This window comes from Malus domestica, chromosome 13 (genome assembly GCF_042453785.1).
Source record: "Malus domestica chromosome 13, GDT2T_hap1".
Lineage (NCBI taxonomy): Eukaryota > Viridiplantae > Streptophyta > Magnoliopsida > Rosales > Rosaceae > Malus > Malus domestica.
This window is the reverse complement of record NC_091673.1, coordinates 14391946-14401608: the sequence shown is the minus strand read 5'-3', so window position 1 is coordinate 14401608 and position 9663 is coordinate 14391946. Positions and strand designations below refer to the sequence as shown.

At 40.1% G+C, this 9663-nt stretch overlaps 2 protein-coding genes and 1 pseudogene across 3 annotated transcripts; all 3 read left to right on the top strand.

Annotated features, from left to right (window-relative positions):
• The first annotated feature begins 190 nt into the window (after positions 1–190).
• LOC139187618 (peptide methionine sulfoxide reductase B5-like) lies at positions 191–2062 on the top strand (annotated as a pseudogene).
• Positions 2063–2321: 259 nt separating this feature from the next.
• LOC103453174 (F-box protein At3g07870-like) lies at positions 2322–5039 on the top strand. 2 transcript variants are annotated; one of them, XM_070810424.1, is made up of 3 exons: positions 2322–3980; positions 4458–4638; positions 4730–5039. In XM_070810424.1, the coding sequence occupies exons 1-3, from the start codon at positions 2722–2724 to the stop codon at positions 4862–4864; spliced, it is 1575 nt and encodes a 524-aa protein (XP_070666525.1). In that variant the 5' UTR covers positions 2322–2721; the 3' UTR covers positions 4865–5039. The 2 variants fall into 2 exon arrangements, with proteins under 2 accessions (XP_070666525.1, XP_070666526.1); XM_070810425.1 differs by having other exon boundaries at positions 2484–3980; positions 4745–5039.
• A 1137-nt stretch (positions 5040–6176) lies between these two features.
• Positions 6177–8486, top strand: LOC139190802 (uncharacterized). Its single transcript, XM_070811288.1, has 4 exons — positions 6177–6716; positions 6888–7260; positions 7393–7418; positions 8064–8486. Exons 1-4 carry the CDS (start codon positions 6177–6179, stop codon positions 8484–8486), a joined length of 1362 nt encoding a protein of 453 aa, XP_070667389.1.
• The last annotated feature ends 1177 nt before the right edge of the window (positions 8487–9663 follow it).

Here is a 9663-nt window from a genome sequence, read left to right as displayed (position 1 = left end):
TAGCAACAGTTTTTAATAATTAACCAATTCACTCAGTTAGAAAATTTGATAATTAAAAAAAATTTCTCATCATGAATCTAAACATTTGTCACATGTTATTTCACTTAATTTTAATTAATTTTTTTTAAAATTAAAAAAGTAATATTTAATGTAAAAGTTAACCAGAGTTATGTGAAAAGACACATAATAAATGATTAGATATACAGTAAGTATACACCATAATTTTAATTGAATACACCATAATTTTAGTGGTGGATTTTTTATTAAATACCCTAAATTCATTAAAAAAAATTAAATCCTCTTAAAATTCCAATTGAATACACTATTTTCAACCAAAATCCACCACTAATTTGGAATCTTCTGGAGATGCTCTAACAGAGGATTTGGTTGATTTTGCGTCCATGTTCAATAATAGAATTTCCACATAAGTCTATATCAAAAGTTTCCCAAGAAAACGTATCGACCAATTCAGAAAACTGAGGAAGAATGGCGGGCTGTTCTCTCGCCGGAACAGTTGAGGATTCTACGCGAGGAAGGAACTGAGTAATTCCTCTCTCTTTTCTTTTCTGCCTGTTCCTATTTCTAATTTTGGTCATCATATTTTATACTATGATCTATTTAGGTATGTCTCAATTCTCATGTGGTGTTTGGATTTTGATGGGTTCTGTCTTTTCTCTGGATTTTGTTGTTCTTGGATGGTATATTCAATATTTTTTCTGCTTCTCTGATAATTTTTTTTGTATTTTTGATAATATAACTCATAAAACATGTTATCATTTGCAAGATTGTATAACATATTCTAAGTCTAACAATTTGTTAGCCACAAAAAATATAGCATCTGTGATGAATTGGCAGAAGAACACCCATGAAGTGCTTTAGGGTTTGCTTACTTACTAATGGTATTCAACTGTTTTTAAGTCTACTTGCAAAACTAAGACCATTTGATAACCATTTCGTTTTCAGTGTTTAGTTTTTATGTTCGTTTTTGTTAACACGTTGAAGACCTTTTTGTTTTCCATTAAGATTTAGAAATATTCCCACTCGAGTCCCCTCCAGCAGTAAAAGGTCATACCCAGTGCACAAGGATCCCGCTTTACGCAGGGTCTGGGAGAGGTGAATGTCGGCTAGCCTTACCCCCATTTATGGAGAGGCTGCTTCCAAGTCTCGAACCCGAGACCTAACGCTCATGGGCGAAGGCACTTGCCATCACACCAAGCAGTAATTGAACTAAAATCGAGAATCACCGAGTTGTCAAACTTCTGAAAGATACAAAATTTTGCTAAATCTCCTAATTTACCCTACTTAGATTACTGAGGAAATTACTCCAGTTACCAATTTGATACATGTTACATAATCCCTTCACCTTGATTACAATGTTGGGGAGATATTAGTATCTGCACAATGTGTGAATTGATTAAGTTAGACTTGCTTACGGTTGGAGTTATGCAGGCCAAAATTCACTGGGGAATATGACAAGGCTTTTGAAGAAGGGGTTTACAAATGTGCTGGTTGTGGAACACCATTCACATTTGTAAACCCCTTCTTCAAAAGCCAATTACCAAGTTTGATTCCGGATGCGGTTGGCCTGCATTCTACGAGGGTCTGCCTGGAGCCATAAACCGATCGGTGTGTTCCTGTTGCTGATAATACAAATGTTGTTTGTTTTTGTTTTTAGCTAATGCATTTTGCTGACATTGGATGTAACTGAAACAACTATGTATGTACTTCAGCCTGACCCAGATGGGAGGAGAACTGAGATCACATGTGCAGCTTGCGGCAGTCACTTGGGGCATGTTTTTAAAGGGGAAGGGCATAAGGTGCCGACAGATGAACGCCACTGTGTCAACAGCGTTTCCATCAAGCTTGTTCCTGAAACGTCTGCACTTTGAGGTCTTTTGGATCGTTGTTACAACAGATCTAGCTGCTTTCTTACGCTTAAACCTTAACGCGATTTCTGCCGTGTATGAAGAGAACACAAAGATTGTTAATCTGAATGTTGTGTTTGTGAATCTGTTATGATATTTTATTTTAGCTGAAGGGCCAATAAAACCTCTTTGTTTTAGTTTCGTGTTTCATGGCCTGGGGGGTGTTGCATGGATGAATTTTTCCTGCCTATTCCAGCAACAACACTGGATCGTGTCAAATGTGATTTTTCTTCAGCACCTACAGGCACCGAGTGCCGTTGCACATTTGAAAGTTGGTTTGATCGAACGGCTCAAAGAACATCGGTACTAGGTGCATGCAGGTACCGTAGAATCGGTCTCAAAAGTGCTCTAAGTTTAAGCAATTATTTGATGGGAAATTTGGAAAACAAACTTTTTAGAATTCGTCTTCTGTGATTAGAGATATAGCCACTCGAGGCCGATTAAGTTGTCCTCGAGTTCCCCTCGAGCATTTCATCGTGAAAATTATTCTTTGATGCCGGTTCATCGCGAAAATTATTTGGTTATGAAGTCTTCGGAGGTTGTCATCATCCCTGATCAAAGCTGCTTTTGCTCTATACAATAGTGGAAATGAGTGTTGTCTTTGCATCACTGCGTGAATTCAAACCCGTTTGACTTCCTAATCTAACAAACAAACACAAATTGCTGACTCAAAACTCAAGTGTTTTGACTAGTCCAACTGGTAAACCAAACCTACAAGTGAAGGAGGACACCGGCCCAACTTTTCACTTTCACGGTCAATTGCCTTCTCATTTCCCTCCGCCGCCGGAAATAAAAAATGCCGAGAGGAAGGAAAGGGAAAAACCCTACGAATCCAAACAAAAGAGCAGCAGCAGCAGCAGATACACCACAGCAGCCGACGACCAACAACCACCACCAACAACGACGGCAATGGCAGCCGCCCAGACTTCCCTCCAAATTTCAACTCCTCCAGCGGTCTATAGTCATGGACATCCTCTCAAGGCTCCCCATCAAAACCCTCTTCGACTGCAGGTGTGTTTGCAAATCCTGGCTTACTCTAATTTCCGACCCTCAATTTTCCCTTCTCTGCACTTCACGATCCCCCATTGGCATACTGATCAAGACTTTTCCCCCCAAAAGCATAACAAGGAGGCTCGATTTTACCCAGATTGAGGAATCATCTGGTTCTCGCTTTCGCTACGAAAAACTGAGGTTTACCCCCAAATTTAGCCTGCCCATTTCTGAATTTAATCTGATAAACTCCTGCAATGGTTTAGTTTGCTTGTCCGGACCCGAAAGAGGGGACCTTTTGTATGTCTGCAATCCAATTTTGGGTGAGTTCATCACCGTGCCGCGGAGCGATAGGGCTAGGCCTAATTTTACCTCTGTTGGACTTGGATTTAGTGTTGGGACTAATGAGTATAAGGTGTTGCAAACGTTTGTTCCGTTGAGTGAACCGATCAGCAATGATAGATGCAGCTATGAGGCTGAGATATACACCATTGGTACGGGGGTTTGGAGAAGCATTGGAAGTGCTTCTGGGAGCCTTGGTTGTCAGTTGCCCTTCAATGCTTATCTTCATGGAGCTCTGCATTGGGTTTCTCGCGGTAGCGATGTTTCTGAGCTTATAAATTCCTTCAACTTTGAACGGGAACAGTTTCAGGCAGTTGCCCCACCTAGCTACTTTGGACCGCTGGAGAAGCAATTTTCAGACTGTTTGAAGTTGGGAGTGTTGGAAGGTTGTCTCGTTTTGTGTGTGTTTGGGGACGATTCTAGTAAATTTGTTATGTGGGTTATGAAGGAGTATGGTGTCCGAGAGACTTGGACTAAAACTCTTGTTATCGAAAACTTGTATCCGAGAGAACTTAGTTGCGATTTGTATGAACCCATGGTGTTTTTGAGAAATGGGGAAATTGTAATGTCTTACAATGATTGGGCTGTGGTTTGCTATAACCAGAAAAGGACGAGTCTCAGAGAAACTAGAATTACTCAGACCCGAAATCAGTTTCATGCAATTGGTTACAGTCCCTGCTTTGTTTCACTCTATAATGTTTCAAGGGCAGAGGAGGTGAAAAGGTACTGCAATTTTTCCTCACTTGTATACATGCATAGATTTAATTGCATTTTTTGGTTACAAGTTTACAACTTCTTGTTTGCTTTCAATTTGTGGAAGTTGATGTGTATGTTGGGAAATACGATCCAGACATTGAAAAGTTGAAAATATAGAAATCAATCGCAACTTAACTTCTGTCAATATCTCTGCATTTCGAAATGTTTTGATATGGTCCAATCTCTATCGCCGATCAGTACTCATCAGGCGGTTTATGACGGAGCCTTTTGTTTATTATGTGTTTTGTTCATTTTCTTTTGTTAAATTCGAGATGATCTTTTTTTTTTTTCACATATCAAAACCTAGTGGCAATGGTTATCAGCAAAAGCAGAACTATTGTATTCCATAAATTTGTACGATACATGGATGTTTAGGGAGGAGTCTGAGACGTTTGTCGGGAATTATATCAACTCATTTTGGCATGCTTACTATATGATATGCAGGGTACAAGGCTGTAGGAAACGTGACAATCTTCCTGCTGAAGAGAGTTCTGATCTCCCTCGTGAAGGGAGTTATGATTCTGCCTCGGAGATGCAACACCACAAGTCTACAAAACTTAACTCGGGCCGTGACTGGCCTTCTTTCGAAGCAAGTCTTCCAACAACCACGAATTCGTCTGCGAACGTGAGTCCTCATAGTTCATCAGTCTATTTTCTAAGCGATCACATTTTGTTTTCTCGAATCCATCTGATGGTTGTTACTGTGTCTTTCCTAGACAATCTCTTTTCAGCCGGATTTCACTTGGAGGGCAGGGGCTCCGTGTTCTCTATGCAATGAGCACTTGGGTTATGTTTTCAGCGGTAATGGGTTCCCGATGTGTCTACGATGCTCCAGCACTGGTTCCTCTTGAAAATTCTTCAGGATAACTCCGCCTCCATCGACGAAAATGGCAGTCATAACTTGCTTTGTTAAATACTTTTGTTAATGTAAGTTCCTTGCTATTAACTTGTATGTACTTGTTTTGACTCGGAAGGTTTCTTTTGAGTTTTTAACTTATTTGCCGACAAACAAACGTTAGGAAATCATGTTGAAGACCATGCCCTATTGGGCCTATTCTAATCATCCGGGCCAGCCCAGCCCACTTTTTATCCAATTTTTGGCGCCTTTACCGTAGACCAAAATTGGATTTCGCGCGGGAAAATCTGCCGCCAAAATCTCTTCCTTAGTGATTTTCCGGGTTTTCCATAAATTCACTTCTGCTCTTTCAAACTCTCCAATTTCCTTCAGAAACCTAAAACCCACAAAATGAATCATAGGAAAAGAGTGGCAACCACACCGCTGATCGGCAGCGAAGCGCGATTAGCAACCCGAAGGACCTCTTTGTGAATTTCATCAACTTCCACAGGCTTTAGTCGTGGAAATTTTCTCAAGGCTTAACTTCAAGAGCCTTTTCAACTGCAGGTTCGTTTGCAAACCCTGCTTCCATCTCTGCATCTTGAGATCGCCCATTACCGGCATCTTGAGATCGCCCATTACCGGCATCTTGATCAAGACCACACCTCCTAAAACCAAATCAAGGAAACTGGATTATACCTGGATAGAGGAACGCGCCGATTCTCATTGGGGGATCAAGAAAATGAGGTGGTTGCCAGGGATGTTTGGCTCATGTGGTGCTGAGTGATGATACTCCTAGTAGTGTGGAAGATGTTCGTGTGGTCAGATATTTTCCGGATGTATTCCTTGAGGATTTGCCTGGATTGTCGCCAGATAGAGAGTTGGAGTTTGTTATTGATCTGCTTCTAGGTACGAATCCTATATCCTTGACTCCTTACAGAATGGCTCTTGCCGAATTAAGAGAATTGAAAGTGCAGTTGCAAGAGTTAATGGATAAAGGTTTCATTTAGCCTAGTAGTTCACCTTGGGGAGCCCCAGTCTTATTTGTGAGGAAGAAAGATGGAACTTTGAGGCTGTGCATTGATTATAGGCAATTGAATCGGGTAACCATTAAGAATTGTTATCCATTGCCTCATATAGATGATTTATTTGATCAACTCAGAGGTGCCTGCGTATTTTCTTAGATTGACTTGAGGTCGGGATACTATTAGTTGAAGATTAAAAATGAAGTTGTCCCTAAAACCGCATTCAGGACTCGATATGGTCATTATGAGTTTCTTGTGATGTCATTCGGGTTAACTAATGCACCAGCAACTTTTATGGATTTAATGAATCGAGTATTTCAACCATATTTGGACAAGTTTGTTATTGTCTTCATTGACGATATTCTGGTATACTTTAAGTCTAAGGCTGAGTGTGCTAGACATTTGCAGTTGGTGTTGAGCAGTTTGAGGGAACACCAACTATATGCTAAGTTTAGCAAATGTGAATTTTGGTTGAATCAAGTGGCATTTTTGGGACATGTCATTTCTACTCAAGGCATTCAAGTGGATTATCAGAAAGTAGTAGCTGTGGAGAATTGGGAGCAACCTCAAACCGTCACTGAGGTACGGAGTTTTCTTGGCTTAGCAGGCTACTATAGATGGTTCGTTAAGGATTTTTCAGTGATTGCTTTGCCATTGATGAGATTGACGCGCAAGGAGGTTAAGTTTGAGTGGGATAATAAATGTGAGCAAAGTTTTCAACAATTGAAGTACTATCTCACTCATGCACATGTTCTAGCACTTCCAGATGATAGTGGTAATTATGAGGTTTATAGTGATGCTTCTCTGAACGGTTTAGGTTGTGTATTGATGCAACATGGCAGGGTAATTGCTTATGCTTCGAGACATTTGAAACCTCATGAGAAGAATTACCCTACACATGATCTGGAGTTAGCGGCTATCATCTTTGCTTTGAAGATTTGGAGACATTATCTTTATGGTGAGAAATGTAAGATCTTCACAGATCATAAGAGTCTTTAGTATCTGTTTACTCAGAGAGATCTTAATCTTCGTCAACGGATGTGGATTGAGTTACTTAATGACTATGATTGCACGATTGAGTACCATCCTCGTCGTGCAAATGCAGTGGCTGGTGCACTTAGCAGGAAGACTCCAGCCAGACTTAATGCCATCTATGATTGTCATGTTCCTTTTCTAGCAGGTTTGAGGTCCACTGGAGTGGAGCTAGGAGTGGAAGATCGAGGAGAAGCCTTGCTTGCTAATTTCCAGGTTAGGCCAGTTTTAATTGATCGCATTCTTGAGACTCAGATGATTGATGAAGAGACCCAAGAAATAATTCAAGCAAGGAATCAAGGCAAAAAGAAAGATTTTGAGATTCGAGAAACTGATAGCATGCTTATGCAGGAAAGTAAGATGTATATGCCGAATAATGCAGAATTAAATAAAGAAATTTTGCATGAAGCACATATTTCGGCATATGCGATACATCCAGGAGGCACTAAGATGTATCATAACATTAGATCATTTTATTATTGGCCAGGTATGAAAAGAGAAATTGCTGAATATGTGAGTATGTGTGCCATTTGCCAATAGGTTAAAGCTGAAAGAAAGAAGCCGTTTGGGTTGATGCAACCACTTCCCATTCCACAGTGGAAATGGGAAAATATTACTATGGATTTTGTGTACAAGCTTCCTCACACACATAATGGTTATGATGGCATTTGGGTGGTAGTTGATCGGCTTACAAAATCAGCACATTTTATTTCAGTAAGGGAGAAGTATTTGTTAAGCCGATTAGCTAAGTTATTCATATCGCAGATTATGAAGTATCATGGTGTGCTAGTTAATATCATCTCAGATCGGGATCCCAGATTTACTTCCAAGTTCTGGATAGCATTCCAAGAAGCTCTTGGTACGAGATTGCTTTATAATACGGCATATCATCCTCAGACAGATGGACAATCTAAGAGGACCATTCAGACATTAGAGGATATGTTAAGATCTTCAGTGCTGCAGTTTGGAGATAGTTGGCATGATTGTTTGGATTTGATGGAGTTTGCCTACAATAACAGTTATCATTCGAGTATTGGTATGACACCATTTGAGGCACTTTATGGGAAATCTTGCCGTACGCCTCTATGTTGGTCAGACGTTGGCGAAAGAGTTTTAGTGCGCCCTGAGATTGTGGATGTGACTACTCAAAATGTTTAGGTAATTAAGTCTAACCTGAAAGCGGCCCAAGATCGACAAAAGAGCTTAACAGACAAACATGCCATTGATCGGAAGTATGATGTAAGCGATAGAGTATTTCTGAAGCGAGTTGGTGAGGTTGCTTACAGGCTTGAGTTGCCTCCAGAGTTGTCCAAGGTACACGATGTGTTTCATGTTTTGATGCTTCGACATTATGTATCAGATCCTTCACATGTGATTCCTCCTCAACCTTTGGAAATCAATTCGGACTTGACTTATGATGACAAACCAGTGATTCTATTAGATTGGAAGGATAAAGAACTGAGGAACAAGACAGTTCGTTTGGTAAAAGTGTTATGGAGAAATCATTCAGTGGAAGAAGCTACTTGGGAGACAGAGGATTGGATGAGGGAGATGTATCCACGATTGTTTTATGATTATTAGTGGATGTATTTGTTATGTATAATTTCGAGGATGAAATTTTATAAGTTAGGGAGATTGTCACAACCCGTCCTGAAAATGTACATTATTTGTTATCGTTGATGTGAAAAGACTAAAATGCCCTTGAGCGTTTGTGGCATTGTGGAACTATGTGTGGTTAATGACCAATGTGTTAAGTCCCTATTATTTTGGAACCAATTGGAAGTAAGTAAAATGGGTTGTTTTGATTGGTGACCCAAAAATCTGGACCACACATCATATATGTGGTGCTGTGGAGGCACATGTGAGTTCAGGTAAGTTATGTTTGGTTGTGTGAATCATTGATGATGTGATATGTGATTAAGTAATGTTGAGCCCATGAAGCTGCACCTAGGGTAATTGTGAATTAGCCAGAGATATGATGTACATGCCTGTTTATTTACGTCACCTCTCGTACTATATGCTCATATTGGATCCAACTTAAGTGCACAGTCTTGTCGTACAAACCTTATTCATGGTTCCGACTCGTAGGTAACTAGCGATTCATCGCCCGGCTATTATGAGAGAATAGAGTTGAGCATAATTATATTTCTGTTGGAAATATGCCCTGAAAGTCAATCTTTGGAAGAAACCTTTCAAGACAATAAATGGATGTATAAATGACTCTTATATATCAAATGGCAAAGATACTATTTTGGACTATCTCTATAAACGATATATGTCCTAAATAGTGAATCCATGGACAATGGATCGATTGAAGAAGTAATCTAATGAAGTTAGACTACAGAGACCTTCTTCACATAACCATCATGTCCAAAAGGTTCCTGGTCATAGGATTGTCGGAGGGATACTGACAATGCATAGACCGGTACATACTATGTCCGCTTCCATTAGAAGGATGGAAGGTCTCATCCCATTTGTGTAGTGACCCTAAGACAAGTATGTAGGTGCTCATTAAGGGAATGAGTTCATTGAACACAATCGAACGAGAGTACTTGCATGGAGGTCTACTCACATGTCAAACAAGTAACTCTAATGGTTGGAATAATGTAAGTAGTCATTTGACCTGAGGCATCATCATTGTCTTGTGGTTAAGTACTTGATCTTTGATTATGTCAAAGTCACTCCATCCGCAGGTGTCCACGGCATAGTCGGGGTTAAGCCACTTAGTCATGAAGGCAAGTGAATGTGCAACAAGGAA